Genomic DNA, 16,812 nt, shown 5'->3' with positions numbered 1-16,812 from the left:
CTTAGTTGACAAGACTGGGTTAGAATCTGTGACCTCCTGCCTCAGTCTCCCAGTGCTGGCATCACTGGTGTGCCTTTATCAGAGCTGACTTCCTACCTATCGACATTTGTGTATGTTATGGGTTTTGAAATTTTGGATTGCAAGCTGATGTTTAGCTGGGCTTTATCTTTGGGACTCTTTAGCTGAGAATTTACGCCTTATCCTCGTTCATTATTGGTAATTAATATATTTTCACAGCAGGTTAGATGCTGGACAAGCACTTCTCTTTGTTGATGATTATGGACAACATGCAAGAGACACTAACTCTGCCAGGGACTCCATTTCGCTCCCATGTTTCCTCCAGGCCCTTTTGTTTTTGAGTGTGTGAGGTTTTCATTGCTGAGACCCACACTCTTGAGACAAGAGAAAGAGCTGGCATGGGAAGAAGAAAAATGAAGAAATATTGTGGATAGGAGAGAAGAGGATGGGGTAATCCATCCATCCGAGAAGGCAGTGACAGAACAGGTCAACAGAGAGCAGCAGACGAGAGAGAATCTCGGCTGTGAGTCTGTCACAGCACCCATCAGAATGACAAGATGCAGAGCAAACGGGAAGCAGTTTGCATGATCACTGTCCTGCCCTGGTCACCGACAGGACATGAGAAGCCAGCATAGTTGCTGTGCTAACTGAGGGTTTCAGCTAGATTCCTCAGTTCGAGCCTCATAACAGCTCATGAAGAGCTGCAATAGAGAAGAGGAAGGTGAAATACAAGGATCTAAGAAACCTGAGCCAGCCCCACAGCGGAGAGGAGCAGAGCTGAAATTTGAACGCAGCTCGCAGCTCACTGAGTTAGGATGCAGATTTTCATCAGGGCCCCTTGTGGGGGTGGGGACAACTGAAGCAGGAGGACCCCTCACGGGATCTGTTCACACGCACAACGGTGGGCACTGAATGAATGTTTACCTAATAAATAAATCAGCATTTTTCCCTTTGTAGAACTGAGGGCTGTGCGGCAAAGAAGCAAAACAGGCCTGTGATGCTAAGACACCATCTCCCTGCCTCTGCTCTTGATTTCACCCAATAGATCACTGTCCCCGTCACCACCAGGAGAGTGGGACCTCAGCTACACTGCAGGTCACTGTTGCAACTGGAGGCCCGCCTGGACATTTGCACCCCTCCTGTCTGAGTGATAATTTCTAGATGCTTTCTTTTTTTTCTTTTTTGTTAATATAGGATCTGAGTATGCAGTTCAGGCTGACCCTGATCTTCCTGCCTCAGCCTCCTGAGTTCTGGGCTTACAGGTATATACCATCAGGCCTAGATAGATAATATTTCTGCTGGGCTCTGACCTTACAGAGCCTCATGCTGGTGATGAGGACAGAACACACCATGAAAGGGATTCCTGCCGTGACCCTACTTCCCAATAACAGGCAGCCCGGGAGCCCTTCCAGCCAGCACAAACCTGAGGGGCCCTGGGACCCATGTTTCAGGGGCTCCCAGCCATGTGCCCTACAAGCACACTCCCAGACAGGGGACAGCCCAGCATGTGCATGTGTGTGTGTTTGTGTGCGATTTTGAGTGTGGCTGGCTTAGTTGCTAGGAATTTGCAGTCAAAGTCCAAGTCTTTCTTTTATAAGAGAAGTAACTTTTTTCTTATGAAAATTTTGGAGCTCCTCACCCCTTTCTTGTACTGAATTCCTTGTTTGGAGAAGGGTCTTCCTAAGTCATTAAGTTGCCCAGTCTGGGATGGACCTTGTGATCATGCTGCCTCAGCCTCCAGTGTTGGGATTACCCATGTGTGCCACCACGCTGGCCTCAGGAGCCCCCTTTGCAAGAGCCGTTACTGGTCTCTATTTTGCTGGGGAGCCAGAGCCAGAAAAGTCACCAACCTGGGCACCTAAGCATCCCTTTCTCTTTGTGGTTCTGGGCTTCCCTTCCCTAGTTTTCTGACTTTCACCACCCTCTCTATGTCTCTTTCTTTCTACTTTCCATTTCTTGTCTTCCTTCTCCTCTGCTCCCCCACTGTGACATTTTCGTTTCTGTGATCTCCATAGCCTCCTACCCATGCCTTCCATCTTTGCAAAGGTGCAGCCTGACACCTCCCTGCCTCTCTTTCCCTCCCCTGAGTTCCTCCAGGATCCTGCTGGGCCCCAGCACAGCCACTGCCCCAGGGCACATCCATGCAGCTTCCTCAGAGCCTCAGGCTGTATCCAGCTCCAGGGAAAGCAGGAGCCAGGGTGCCAGATGCACCCGCTGAGTTTAAAGTCCCTGCCTGGGGCCTTTCCTGGCTTCCCTATGCCAGAGCCCCTTGATGTCCTGGGAGTAAGTCCCCTGTGTGCTCAGTCAGCCTGAGAGCTTTGCTGCTCCCTGCTGACTCCCCAAGGGAGCCAGCTGGCAATGAGGGGTCCGATGGTGCAAAAGACCCCAGGAACCTCCCAGACCCAGATTAGCATTTTAAAGAAAGGTCAACAAGAAAGGATTTCCAGGCCTGCTGGGGAGCCAGGATGGTGCACAGTCCCCTTCCAGGCCCTCAACAGGGCCAGCTGCTGCCCAAGAAGCGCCTGACTGGGCCAAAAGGATATGGCATCAAGATGCTCCCTCCCACTCCTGTCATGGTGAGCAGAGAGGGGATTTAGTGACTCCTCTCTTCATCCCAGGAGGCTTGAGCAGGTTGTCTGGTATCTTCAAATTTCTCTTTCCCACTTTCAAAACAACAAAGTCAGACCACAGTGTCTCAAAGTGGCTCCCTGTCTAGATTCACGGCGGCCTGGGCGGGGCAGGCAGACATCCAGGTGACCCCCGGAGGTGCTGATTGCCGACATCGTGTGACCTTGTGTGACCACGAGCAAGGTGCTTGTTTAGCCTGCAGAGCCCCAGTTTCCACGTCAGCATGTGGGGGTAGTGCTCCTTGTATGGGATCCCACGCCAACTAAACCACTGGGGAAAGCATAGCTTTTCCGAAAGACAGCACATGATGAAGGCTGAGTCCTGCTCATCCCTGCCTCGGTTAGGACCCTCAGCGGATGACTTGAAGCTTTGATGAAACAGCACTGCTTCCTGCCATCATGTTAATTTTTACACTTACAGGTGTAGGGAGAGGACAGAGACAGAGGTCGCTTCCTTGGTGATTCTCTCACGCTGCGGGATCTCTTCTAGTCTGCAGGGGGGCTGCTTGCCTTCCTTGCTAATTCTCCCTGGCTGATAGCACCTCTGCCAAGTCCCTTTAAAATAAAAATTATACTTGCCTTCCACTTACTTTTGTTTATTTGTATTTATTTATCTTCTATTTGTGGAGATGCTGGTGTTCATGAAGCTGGACAGAATTTCTGAAACTGGTACAGAATTTCTTTTTGAAATACACTTAAGTAAATGAAGAGAGTCAACTGAAAACCATTGTTAAAGAAGTAATTGAAAGGCAGTGTAGCACGATCAACACCAGCTAAATCTTGGGAGTGCTCTATGTGTTTACTAACAGATGAATGGCAATGTTTACATACAACAGAGTACTACTCTGCCATAAAGAAGGTAAACTTAGGTCATTTGTAGGAAAATAGATGCACCGTGAGAATATAACATTAAGTAAAATAAGTCAGATGCACAATTCTTTTTTTGATTGATTTTTTTTTGGTACTGGGGATCGAACTCATGACTTGTGCTTGCCAGGCAGGCGCTTATGCCGCTGAACTAAATCCCCAGCCCCACAATTCTTTTTTTGAGATGGAGTGTCTATGCAGTTCAGGCTGGTCTCGAACTCAGTATGGCGCCAAGGCTGGCTTCGACCTCACAAACTCATAGTGATCTTCCTGCCTCAGCTTCCCAAGTGCTGGAATTATAAGCATGCACCACTGCGTTTGGCCCAGATGCACAATTTAAATATGGCATTTTTTTTAATATGACAAAGGCAAAAACATAATTAGAAAAATAAAAGATAGATAACAGGAAACTGAGAGATATATATTTTGCAAATGGGAAGGGGACCAAAAGATGGAGGAAAGGGTGGGGAGAGGAAGAGGAAGAGGAAGGGATGAAGAAAAGGATGCTACGTTAGGCATATGCCCCAACTCCACACAAGGAATGGTGACTGCAAATGGAGTAAAAATACAAAAACTTTAAAAAATTGAAAAAGAATAGAAAGTACAACGACTTGGCCAGAATTGTGAGGGTGACCAAACAGGAGAGCTGTTTACAATTCGATGGGAAGTTATTTAAGGGGCCACCAGATTATGGACCAATGGATTTAATGGCAAGTTATTTCAATGGGCAACCAGATTAAGAACCATCGAATCTGGATATTAACGATATTAATGATAAAGGCCCGAAATTCCCATCAGAGCCATTGTGCTGCAGATAAAATACGCACAGTATTGCCTTCTGAAATAAAAGCCACTTATGCATACCAGCTGATCTGTCTCAGCACAGTCATCAAGACAGATCCTGAGAGAAGAGCCAAGAGCAAGTCAAATAAAAAGCTCGAAGCCCATGACTATCCATCACCCAGGGAGCTCCCAGGGCTGCTGGGGCAGCTTGTGACTTCCTTTGCTCAAATTATAGCTTTCCAGCTTGTGAGGAGAGAACAGTATGATATTTACAGGTGATGGAGAGGTTTCCATTCATTACAGCACCTTGCTGAACATGTATTTAGTGCAGGGTCTTGGTGCCCTGGTGCTGTCTGGAAAGGGAGGGCATTGCCACGTGCTGGGTACTGTCTGTCCCTGATGGTTGCTGTATTCCAGCTGCAAGGCATCTTTCTGGAAATATCTAAAGTTTGTGTTTGCAGACATCTGTCTGATAACTCTCCAGGGAGAAAGAGCTGGTAAGACATTCAGTGGAGGTTCCAAAATAGTAGCAGCATCAGCACCTGGAGGAACCAGAGTCCACACCTCGCTGTCGCACTGTCTAAAACGGGCAGGTAGCAGGACAGTGTCACCTCTGCACTGCTGTCCTTCTCGATCAGAATGGTAACCGAGAAAACCCCCTAGTGGCAGATGCGGGGACTCAGGTCCAGCCAGAAGGGAGGCCCCCACTTCTCCTGCCCATCCCTGGACAGCAGCCTGGCTGGCTGTCTCCTGCATTCTGGAACTCGAAGAACATTCTTCTGCTGAGACATGGCAGGCTTCTTCCATAAAGACATTTAATGAATTTTCCTCTTGAACTCGGAGGCCAGTTTATTGGTGTGTATTCCTTTTATGGATGATTTTCTTCTGCGATTCCCAGGACACTACTAGGTGGTTTTTGTTTTGTTTTGTTGTTTAGTTTGCCTTTCCAAAGAAACAATGCAACAGCAGTGTTCTTGGTGGTTGTGCACAGATACCCTCATCACCTGTAAAACGCCTTGGTTTGTAGTCTTTTTGAGCCATTGAATTATTAGCCCATCTTTGGGAAACAGGGAGCTTGGCAATTGTGGGACTCTAAAGCCCAAGTAGGAATGCGAATTCCAGGGAGGCAGCTGTCAGGGTGAAAGGAAGGGGTTTAGCTTTGGAGAACATTAAAGCAAAAGGAGAAGAGGAGGGCCCAGAACAGGAAGCAAATGAAAACCCCACCAATGCTTGACTTCTGGACTCCTCTCCTCACCCCAGGAGGCTTTATAAACAGGAAGGGTTGTCTTGGTAGTATTCTTCTTTACAAATGTTGGAAAAGCTACCAGGCAGAGGCAGGGGTGAGTGCCGTGAGTCATCCACGCGTCTGTTGTATCATGGGGTCCTTCGGTTACTTTGGAGCCCAAGGGAGAAACGGTTGGCTCCTGCACTGCCCTGGTTTTGAGCTAGAACTTCCACAAACATGAAACCAGGCACCCCTGAAGAAAAGGATTGGAAAGCTTCTGGGTCTGGACATCAGAAGCTCAAGTTGTGAAACAGTGGATTCTTTTCCTTTGCTTTCTTTTTTTCCCACCAGTGAAAACTGGTGGGCTCTTTTCTGTCCTGATGTTCTGGTGGGCGCACTGATCACAGAGATGGTGAGAAGGCAGGAAGGCCCACAGGAGGCAGTGAAAAGTGGTATGTGACCAGGGCATGGTCCATAAGTTGGGTTCATTCTGGCCTAACCTTGGATGTGGTTTGGAGGAACCAAGAGTCTGTTCTTGTAAATTTCTGTCTTAGCAGGCAGGCGGGACTACGAGGATGTGGCACTGTCTTCTCCAACAGCCCTGACTTGGATGCTTTAAAAAACAAAGAGGGCTGCCCTACAGTCTAGGAATATTACGCAGTTACTTCTTTTGTAAAGGTGCGATTTCCATGATATTTAATGACATGGAGGAAATGCTTCCAATTTAATGTTGATGGGTGTTACATATTCAATCTAACCTTTAGTTTGCAGAGGCACACATGGATGGGAGGATAAAAGAAGCATGTAAAATTATTAGGAGTGGTTGGTTATCTGTAGGTGATGGGATTGTACATGATTTCTATATTTTCTTAGGAGACTTTTATATTCCAAATTGTTTACAGTAAGTCTGAGTTATTCTTATAGTACAGAGAGAGACAGAGAAATGCTTATGAAAAAGATAAAGCCTCCCCACCTTGTTCTCCGAGTCTCTCTCCATTTGGGACCCAGGGGGAGCTCTGGCACTCAGAGGCTCTGGGGCTTAGTTTGCTGGGTTGGGCCACTGTAGTCTTCCTCTTTTGTAACAGCTCACAGAATGACAAACTGTTTTAAAGGCAACAGACTTTCCTTCATACTAAGTAACTCCACAGAACCAAGCCTCCGGGCAGTGGGGAAAGAGCTACTGTTTTTTTCACATCAGGAAGACATTATGAAGACTAGCACAGTGGGTGAGTGGGTGAGGCTCTGCTGTTTGGGGACTCAGTGGAATAATGATTTACAGAAAGTGGGGTCACCAGCTGCAGTCAGAGCCAAGAGGTGACAATCGGATTGCACCAGAGCACAAATCCTGTTAGCTACCTTCATATTCCAACAGTTGTATACTGGTAGCACTGGTAACTGGCAGGCTAATATTGTTGTGATTGCAATTTTTTTCCCTCTTTTTTCACCCAAATTAACAAAAATTGTGTATATTTATGGTGTGCAGCATGACATTTTGACAACTATTGTGAAACAGTTAAATCAAGCGATCCAACATGCACTGCCTCACATGCCTATGGTTTAGCATTTGTGATGAGAATCTTTTAAGTCTTTCAGCAATTTCAAGCATACAGTAACTTTGTTATCATTTGTAGCCATCGTGCTGTAAAATAGATCTGGACTTGCTTTTCCTGAGTAGCTGGAATTTTGTATCCTTCCCCTCAATGTGTCTCTCAGTCCCTGTGTGGCTACAGTTGTTTACTTAGGGACTTTGCCTCCCCATTTTCTTCACTTCTCAAATTTCAGGTTTGAATGCGCCTCCAACAGTCATGTGCTAGGATAAACCACCAGGGGACGCCAGATCACTTAAGTCAGCACCAGACTTCTACAGCGCAGAAGGATTAATGTCAGAGAGTTGGAATCGGGTCTGGGCCAGAGAAAAACAAAATCCAGTATACAATAATAGTCCTGCTGGGCCAGCATCTAGGCAAATAACCTTTCATGTTCCTCTTGCCCTTTAATCGTTCCGCTTTTTTAGTTTGTGTTTAAGCACTTGGCTTTATTTCTTTTAAGGGAGTTAGGACTGTTTGGAGGAGAGCACTTTAGAAATGTGAAACCCCTGCTTTTCTTTGAATGCTGCCGTAGACATGTGCACATGGCAAAGAGGCTGCCTCCTCCCTGGGAAGCTTTTAAATGAGTTTAGAAGCAAACAAGCGGCTTATGCTGTATTTAGAACACAGGGTGAGGTTTTTGCTTTTGTTTTGACTTTCAGGTCTTGCACAACAGTAGTGCTGAACTCCCAGCCTGCAGGCACAATCACAGCAGGTGAAGACGAACTGGGCTGTCTGTAGGTGCTTCTCTGTTCTCCGGTCATTTCCAGGAACATGCAGGGAGTAGGAAGACACCATGTGGGCATGGGTGATGGAGCCCAGAGAGCCCATGCAGGCTGGAGGGGCTCTGCCACCTGGAAGCTGCTGAGAACTCTACGTTGCGGAATGACAGAAGTACCAGCATACAGTGTGTCCAACCCTCATCCCAGCCCAGGGGTCTGTGGGGTGCAAAACAGCAAATTGGGTTCAGGGGGCTGCTGTCCTGTCCCCATATTTCCTGCAGAGCACAGTGCACGCACACACGAGTGCAGATGTGGGGTCAGACAATCTGACCTATCCAATTTTGGGGGCCACAGTTACTACTGTCTTGGTTGTAATATGTAAGGTTTCCTTTTTCATTCTTACACATAACCCTTTGAGGTAGGCTGAGTAGTTTCTAGGCTTATTCCAGTCTTGCCAATGAGGAGGCATAACTAGCAAAAGAACCTAAGTCTCCCCTTGAGTTTGAGGCCCCAGTGTGTCTAGGCAAAGCTGTTCTGAAATCAGGAGGGCCACGTACCAGATTTTCTGAATGTGCTGCAGAAGTTTGTAGATAATGTGGTGTGGCTGGAGAGAGTGGGCAAAGGCCTAGTGACAGCTGATCCCGAAGGAGGGCAGCAGAATCCTATCTAGGCTGTGCTGTTGGGTCAGAGAAGTGGGGAAGGGATGGATGTTACAGGATGGAAGGTTTCCGGCATCCACAGTGAGGGTCTCCAATGATTCCCAGTTAAACTGAAGTTTTGGATAACCGGGAAGTTGTTAGAAGCTTCATCAACAAAAGCAGAGGAAATAAGAGGAGATGGTGTGGATGGTGTGTGTGAGTGTGTGTGTGTGTGTGTGTGTGTGTGTCTGGGGGGGCTTGCTGCACCCTCTCGAAAGATGCTTAGACCATGAAGACACTCATGAAGGGGAAACACAGTTGGGGACTTTGCAAAGAGCCCCATTAGGGGCATCAAGTTATAGGGTTGCTGTCCAGAAAGGCCCCAGCGACGATTTGTTGTTTTTCATAAATTCGGTTTTGTGAGTGAAGGAATCCATTTCAGAGGCTTCGTACCACCCCCGGAGACAGTCCTGTCCTTTGCTGCTCTTTTTATATTATGGGTGTTTTATTTTTAAATTGCAAATCTTGGGCTTGATTTAAGGCAAGTCCTTAACTTCCTTGGCATATGCCAAGGCACAATGGCCATAAAGAACACGGCTGTTCAGAAGGCTAATAAATAAGGGAGCCTCAATGCCGCAGTCACCCTGCACCTCTCCACAGCCCTTCTCAGTCTGGCTCCCCAGTCCCAAGATGGAAAAGACCTGGGGCCTTTGCATGTGTGGAGCTTACATGGAAGAGTGGCTGCTGGACTCCAAGGTATCATCGGTGGACATAAAGGAAAGAGTCAGACAATTTCACTTTCTGGAAAATACTATCGGCAGTTCTCTTTTTGGGTACCAAATACTTAGGAATTCTCACCATGTCCCATGTGATCCTTTAACTCCTGCCTTAACCTGTTTCTGATGACCATGCACATTTGAGCCCATGAGTATATTCTGAACCAATGGACTGGAGCCTCTAACATTTCCTTCTGTCTTTCATCCAGCCTGGCTTTCCCAGCCCCTCTCTGCCCCTGCAAGCTGACAGGCACACCTTTGACTGGGGCAGAGATAGCTCTGCGGGTAAGGCTGCTCACTTGGGCCCGGACCCCGGGAAGAACCTAAAGGATCCTGAGAATTTCAATTAGACTGGAACTAATGAGCTGGAAACTTCGGGGAAATCACTGTGGACAGTGAGGGGAAGAGGGTGATCATTTTTGTTTTAATTAGCCTTGAAAAAACTGTGACCCAGCCGGTAGTTGAGGCAGGATGGTGCCCAGAGGTTGCAAGTTTCCAAGCATTGGAAGAGGGATTTCCCTGGTGGTGTGGGGATGGGGTCTACAGGAACTACATGGATCGAATCAGGGAAGATGCTCAACGGGGGAAAGAAGACCCAAATAAAGTCTGGAGTATCCCCTCAGAAGACAGATGGATCTGAGACTAGATAGAGGTGGAGCCACACTTTGAGGATCCCTATTGCACCATGCCAGGGCCTTGTGTCCCAGGCACCCTGGAGGCTTAATAATAAAAGAGAGTAAAACCACCTGCTGTTGTCAGAGGCCACAGACCACCCACCAGCCTCCTTGATGGTCTTCCTCTTTGTTGGGGCAGGGGGCGCCCAGGAAGCAAGGAGAAGAGAAGCAAGGGGTCCATAAGCTTATGCATCCTGGTTGGGGAAACCCGACGGTAATGGGGTTCTTAGCCTGTGGAATCCAGTTGACAACTGGCCCCTCTTCCCCTCCCTAGTGGAGGCTCCTTTGGAAAAACTTGTTTGCCCCCTTGATGCCCTGTCGTCTCAGATCTTCCCCACCCTCCTGAGCTTGGTTAGAATGCAGCACATTGGAGAAGGTGTCAGGTTCCGTGCCTGGACGGGGGGCGCTGTACCCTGCTCGTCGGGGGTTAGGGTGCGCGTGCCGGGCCACCTCCGAGGGATCTTCTTGCCTCTACTCGGTCCCAACCCCAGGCAAGCCAGAGCAGCGAGCCTCCTCCCCCCGCTCCGGGCGGCCTGAGCCCGCGCCCGCTCCAGTTGCTGCAGCTGCCACTGCTGGCGGCTGCGGGGAGCGCGGGGCGCGCGCGGAAGAGGCTCGGGAGGCGAGGACGGGGACGAGGAGGACCTAGAGGAGGCGAGGAGGAAGACCGCGCGGAGGCCGAGGAGGCGCTGCGCGGTGGCGACGCGGCTCGGGGGTCCCGGGAGCCTGAGCTAGCGGGCGGCGGCGGTGCGAGGCGCAGGCAACCTGCCGCGCGGCCCGGCGCGCACCGGGGCGGCGACTGGGAGCAGGGCGCAGGCGGAGAGGCGAACGGACTGGCGCGGGGGACGCCCGGGCGGAGGGGCCGAGTCTGCCTTATTAACGAGTCTCCGCTTCCCAAGCGGAGAGCCGCTGGTTCGCGGAGCGGGAGGCGCGCGGGGAGGGGTGCCCCACCAGAGCACGGTGCACACGCGTGGCGCACGGCGGGAGGCGCGGCGCCGAGGGCTCCCGGGCCCGCGCGCGGATCCCGGGCGGCCTGGGGGGCGGTGCAGACCCCCGGCGCGGGCGGCCCGCGGCGCCCCCTGGGTCTCAGCGCGCGCTCGCGCGCTCGCTTGGGGCGCTCGGGGCGCGGGCCGGGGCGGGGGAGCCGCCCGCGCGCACCGGCCCCCCCCTCCCCCCGGCGGGCCGGCGGCCGGGGGAGGGCGGACGGCGCGACTGGCTGTATATATCCCCGCGCACCCCGCCAGGTCGCGCACAGCGCCCCAGCCCAGCGCCTCCCCGCCCCCTCCCCGCGCTCCGCGGCCGCCGCGGTGGCAGCAACATGGCTGTGGATGGGTGTTCGGGGTGGCGCTGGCGGCGGGAGGAGCTCCCCAGAGCCCCTGCGCCGGCCGCCCGCTGCTAGCTATGGCAAATGGTGGCGGCGGCGGCGGTGGCGACAGTAGTAGCAGCGGCGGCGACGGCGGCGGAGGCAGCAGTCTTAGAATGAGCAGCAATATCCACGCGAACCATCTCAGCCTAGACGCGTCCTCCTCCTCCTCCTCCTCCTCTTCCTCCTCCTCCTCTTCCTCTTCGTCCTCGGTCCACGAGCCCAAGATGGATGCGCTCATCATCCCGGTGACCATGGAGGTGCCGTGCGATAGCCGGGGCCAACGCATGTGGTGGGCTTTCCTGGCCTCCTCCATGGTGACTTTCTTCGGGGGCCTCTTCATCATCTTGCTCTGGCGGACGCTCAAGTACCTGTGGACCGTTTGCTGTCACTGCGGGGGCAAGACGAAGGTAACGCGCACCCCGCGCGTCCGCCCCCCGCTCCAACCTCGCCGCCTCCCGGCGCCCGCCGCAGCCCACTCCTCGCCCCGTGCGCGCCGCGCTGCCTGCGTCCCCGCCGCCTTCGCCTCGCAGCCTTTTTGCTCTCTGCGCTCCCTGCGCCTTCGGGCTGCCGCGGCGGATGGCGCGCGGATCGAGGAGTTGCCCCCAGTCGGTGCGCTCCGAGACTCGGACGCCCGCTCCCATCCCCTTGTTTATTGTGAGGTTTTGGGCGGCTGCGGCTGGAACCTGGATAGGGAACGCGCGTCTTTCAGGTGCCGTGGTGCGGGGCGAGAAGAGCCACCCCCACTGGGACGGAAGAAGCTGGGGCCACGCTCACCTGCCGCGCCTGGGCTTCTTGCGATGGGCGAAGAGAACGCGGCAGCCCACACTTCGGGAACCTGTTGGGGAGATGAGTTCCTGGGGTCCGAAAGAAGGGAAGGTCCTTTAGGCAATGGAGAAAAGCTTTTGCGCTAGGGAATCCCTTGGGAGGATCATGACCACAGAAACTGGTGTTCCTTGGTGGTGGTGGTGGTGTTGGGGACAAAGTTGGGGAGACCCATCCCAGAATTGGAAGCAACGCAGGGGGCTGTGACTTTAGGGCTATGGCGAAGTGGCAAATCTGATGCCACCTCCACTCCATCCCTTAGATTTTCGTGTTGAATCTACCCTACCCCGAGTTGTTTGGCTGCCTGCGTTCTTTGGTCCCCCAAGGCCACCCACTGGGGGTCCCCGGAAATGCCACTAGCAGCGCGGAGCTGGAGCATGAGGGCCACCAGCTAAGAGAGTCAGCAGAGGCCGCGGTGAGGAGCCCCTTCCCGGCTGGATGCAGCTTTGGGCTATTCATGGCTCAGACAGACACCCACCACGCGCCAAGGCTCAGAACACCTTCGATGTATGGTTGCTAGGCAGGCCGACTGGTCTGTGACTATGTCCCTTGAGATGTCCCTCTCTGCCGTCCGCCAGTGGCAGGGGTGGTGAACGGGGGATGTTGTTTGATAGAAAACTGCAGGGAAAAAAAAAAAAAAAAAAAAGAACTGGGAAAAAGAATCAGAGCTGCCTTCTTGTTGAGTAATGCCATCCTGAGGACTTCGCAGCACCCACATTTTGGGAGGGTGGGATGTCTAGGGGGAGAGAGGGCCAGGCAGATACACATCTTGGTCCTCCCGAATGCTTGCATCTTTTCTGGTAAAGTTAATCCCGGGGCCTCCAACTTCATAGAGTGCAGTAACTTAGAGCAGCCTCCTGGCCATTAAGGGAAGACCTTGGGGAGCCAGGGATTCGAGGTGAAGGCTGGTGCTAAAAGGCCAGGGTGAACCCAAGTGCTTTCTCTTGGTCATTAATTATACATCCTGTTGGGTGCTGGAGCTCAGCTGTGTTTTGTGGCAGCACATTTGTGTTTTGGGAAATACTGGTGTGTCGGAATAAGGAAGAAAAATAAAAATTATTCTCTTCCTTCTCTTTTTGCTTCCGTGGAGGGCTCCAGACGTTGCTAGCCACCTTTGTTTGGAGTCACACTTAGGGTGATAGAGGTTCCCCTTTAGTTCTCAAGGAGGAAGACCCTCTACCTTCCAGAGAAGCCTTCTACAAAGCGAGGTTCTAAGCACAGTCCCTGTGACGGCCCTGCCTTCCCCAGCTCTGAACAGCACGCTTTTGTTTTTTTGTAGAGCCTTTTAAAATCACAAATTCCATCCCCTCCAGCTCCCCTCTAGGCTTTAGTCCTAGGAATTCCCCCCACTCCCTTTACTGAGACTCTGCAACTGTCCTTAAGAGAAAAGATAGTTAAGTTGAAGGAATCTAAAATAGTCTCTAGATGATTTGGTTGAACTTTTTAACGACCTTCCATTTTCCTGGAAGTGGCAAAATTTTGATCATAATGAAAACTTTTTTTTCAACGAGTCAAAATAAGATGTGGTGCTTTTGTGATCCTGAAGTTTTAAACGCAGTTTCTAAAATGTCTTTACTCCAGGGGGAGAACATAAATGCTACTGCAGTGCTTATCATAAGATGCTCATCAGACAGTTCACAGAAAGAACTCTTTACTGAGAAAGACCGTGCATAACTTCTGTTGGTTTTCTTGAAGTAGATTTTTGGCAGTGATCATTAGAACAAAAACTCTGTAAATATTTGGTGACCTTTTGGAGCTCTAAGACCAGCTGAATGGACGTAGCTGGAAGTTTCTATAAGAAATCAGGCTGGGATGGGAGACTGTGGTTAATTGGAAAGAAGTGAAGCCCGCGCTGAATGAGATCAAGTTATTTTCGATATTGTGAGTTCATTTTAAATATGGGCCCAGAATCTCTTAATAAAGTGGCTTTTTTTTTGTACCTGGAGTCAAACTCAGGACCTTGTGCTTGCCAGGCAGGCGCTGTATCACTGAGCTAAATTCCCAGCCCCGGAATCTCTTAATAACTACCTTTGATTTCTTTAACTAACCCGTGAGTAGCTGGGCCCTTACGGTCAGTGATGGTAAGTCAGGCCTTTTATAAGCTTCTGCTTACCCCCGAGGTCTACATTCTTTCTACAGTTGTTTTTTGGGTCCTTCATTCTTTTTGCGTTCCAAGTATTTGATAGTTTTGTCGAGACTTGGTGCAGAAGGAAGTATTTGGCTCAAGTTGAGAGCAATTATTTTAGTTTTAACTTTCTTGAGCAAAACTCAGCTGCCTTTCTGCAGCCCTTTACCCGTCCTTAGATGTGCCTCCACCAATGTAGACCAACACTGGTTTGAGCGGCAGCCAGGATGCCAGGGAAAGCAGGCCTTTGCAACATTTGAAATTTCTAGCAGAGAAGTTTCAGCAGGAAGCTCTGAAATCACATGCATTTGGTTTAGGACTGTACCATCATTTTTGATCAGAGAAACCTGAGACCGTTGATATGTCACAAGGAGTCTCTGGCTCAGTACCTTTGGCCTCCAAATAGCATGTAACCAGGGACTTTAGGATGTTATTTTTGAAAAGAGTGGAATGTGGAATTTTTTTTTTTTTTAGGAAGTAAAGAGAAAAGCTTACTATGTTTTCTCTTGGTTGAGAACTTGGGCGTAATCATTCCAGTACTGTGTTCTTTGCTGTACTTTTTCACATTATTGTTTTTTTTTCCCCCTGTTGGATTTCATCAGTGTTCTCTGTACGCTTGGCCTTGACATTTTGAGGTCCAGTCCCATCGCTGATTATAGTGAATCGGGACGGATGCATTTTGTGGTTGCATGATTGTGTCTGGGAAAATACTGCCAAACTTGAATAAGAGCTCAACTTTGAAGAAGTCCTTTTCCCTCTCTGGGCTGTCTTTCCTTCCTTGTAAAATGTGAATGTTGGAATCTGCACATTCTCCTGTGCCTTCCTGCTCTGGGGTTTGACCTGGGGTAAAGTTTCTAGTTTAGCAATCCCTTCAGGGACTCAGCCTTGGACCTAGTGACATATCTCTGCCCTTTTCTTCTGATCACTTTCTGGTATACAGTCTGCTTCCCTGTGAATGTCTGGGGAAACTGAGGCCAGTGACTTGATGGGGCTGGTTTGCTGTGGGGCCTGCTGTTCTCTGAGCTGCTGTCTTTGCGGGAGTTTGGGCTTGATCAAGGATGGTCTGCCTGTAATGAATTATTGAGGTGGTGTCTCCATGGCTGTGTCTGAGAAAACAACACATTTGCTCTATCAGGCTCGTGACTAATACAGTATAAATATCAGATCCCATTACGGCTTGGTAATTACCCTGGGTCTGGCCAGGCACATTCAATCAGGGCTGCAGCTTCAACGCCTTGAATCTCTTGATTCCAAATTGGCCTCGGTGCCTTATTTCGTTTATCCTGTCCCAGGACCGGCTGCGCTGGATGACCTTCAGATAGTCCTTTGTGATGAGCTCACTTGGGATGGCCTTGGAGAAGTTCTCAGGTCCCAGTCACGGGGGAGCAGCAGCTGACCTGCCCTCGTTGCCCTGTGCTTCTTACTCCTGGCTCGCTTGATGGAAAGGAACCCGTTAGTACACCACGGACTGCAGTCAGACATACCCAAGTTCAGGACTGGAACTCATGCCCACAAGCTGGGCACCTGTGGCTGGCAGTCAGGTTAAGCCTTGATGTTCTCATTTGTCAAAGGAGCGTGAAGATACTTTTTGTTTGTAGAATTATTACAAGGAGTGTTGGCAATAATGGATATATAGTGCCCGGGCAGATGGCTGGCACTTAGCAGGTCTCTTGGAAGTGGCAGCTAGCTTAGCTTCTGAAAGCACTGAATTTATATTCCTTTTGATTCATTAAACTATGGCCTCTGATGGGCCTATTTCATAACTGATAGAATTTTTGAGCCCGTAGGAGACCTTCAGCTCTGCTGTTAGGATTTTAACAACCTATTTGAGTCTGATTGAAGTTTGGGGTCCAGGGCTTTGGATGTTACAAGGTGGAATGAGATGGACGGCAGCCTAGAAGGCTCTGTGCATGAGGACCCAAGGACAGTTAAGATGTTGATGGTGGGTTGCTCGGATCCCAGAACTTTAGGGCTGGCATTTGGTGAGTGGATGTGACTGTCCTGCATGTGTATACCCTTGAGCAGTGATAAATTCCATTCTTAGTTTTCAAGTCTAGAGCTCTGGAACCTGTGCCTCCAACAGTGTTGTAACAGTCTCTGGGTGCCGTCTACCGGGATCAGCTTTCCCTCGACAGCCCTTGGAGCAGCGGTGCATCTATGGGCACTTGCCCTTGAAGTTACCTTGGGGAGTATTGAGAGCATGGCCGAACCTCCCCTTGGAGAGTCACATCCAGGCTTGGAGAAGTCATGCTGGTCAAGAAATGCGCTAAACTGCCTTGGCTTTGAGCAGCCTTAACCTTCAGCAAGGACTTCTGTGGTTTGTGCCTCAAGTTCCTAACTTAGAAATTGAAGATTCTAATAGGGAACGGATGAATGGATTAGGTACTCTCACTACCACCACTGTAGAGCATTTCCTAAGTACTAGGACCCGGGATTTCCTTTGCTAGCTTTGGGGTGGGCCTGGTTTTGGGTGCCCTGAGGACTTGCAGGAGGAAAGGAAGAATTACCCCACTGTTTGGCTGGGAAAAAGGATGCCAAGGGCAAGGCTGAGTGGTCTTGTCTTTGCCTCACTGCTGTCTTCTTCCC

At 50.3% G+C, this 16,812-nt stretch overlaps 1 protein-coding gene across 30 annotated transcripts in view; it reads left to right on the top strand.

Annotated features, from left to right (window-relative positions):
• Positions 1-11,053: 11,053 nt before the first annotated feature.
• Positions 11,054-16,812, top strand: part of Kcnma1 (potassium calcium-activated channel subfamily M alpha 1) — a 736,611-nt gene continuing 730,852 nt past the window's right edge. For 6 of the 30 annotated variants that reach the window (XM_063238724.1, XM_063238741.1, XM_063238723.1 and 3 more), the window contains exon 1: positions 11,079-11,686. In XM_063238724.1, coding sequence (XP_063094794.1) covers positions 11,315-11,686 — 372 coding nt within the window. In that variant the 5' untranslated portion in view covers positions 11,079-11,314. Of the gene's footprint in view, positions 11,687-16,812 lie in introns of all 30 variants that reach the window. The other 24 variants (XM_063238726.1, XM_063238721.1, XM_063238720.1 and 21 more) reach the window with 8 other exon arrangements.

Source organism: Cavia porcellus, unplaced genomic scaffold (genome assembly GCF_034190915.1).
Source record: "Cavia porcellus strain 051 isolate PalLab524CR breed Dunkin Hartley unplaced genomic scaffold, mCavPor4.1 scaffold_28, whole genome shotgun sequence".
Lineage (NCBI taxonomy): Eukaryota > Metazoa > Chordata > Mammalia > Rodentia > Caviidae > Cavia > Cavia porcellus.
Note: the sequence above shows the minus strand (reverse complement) of the source record. Positions and strands in the feature narration are given on the sequence as shown.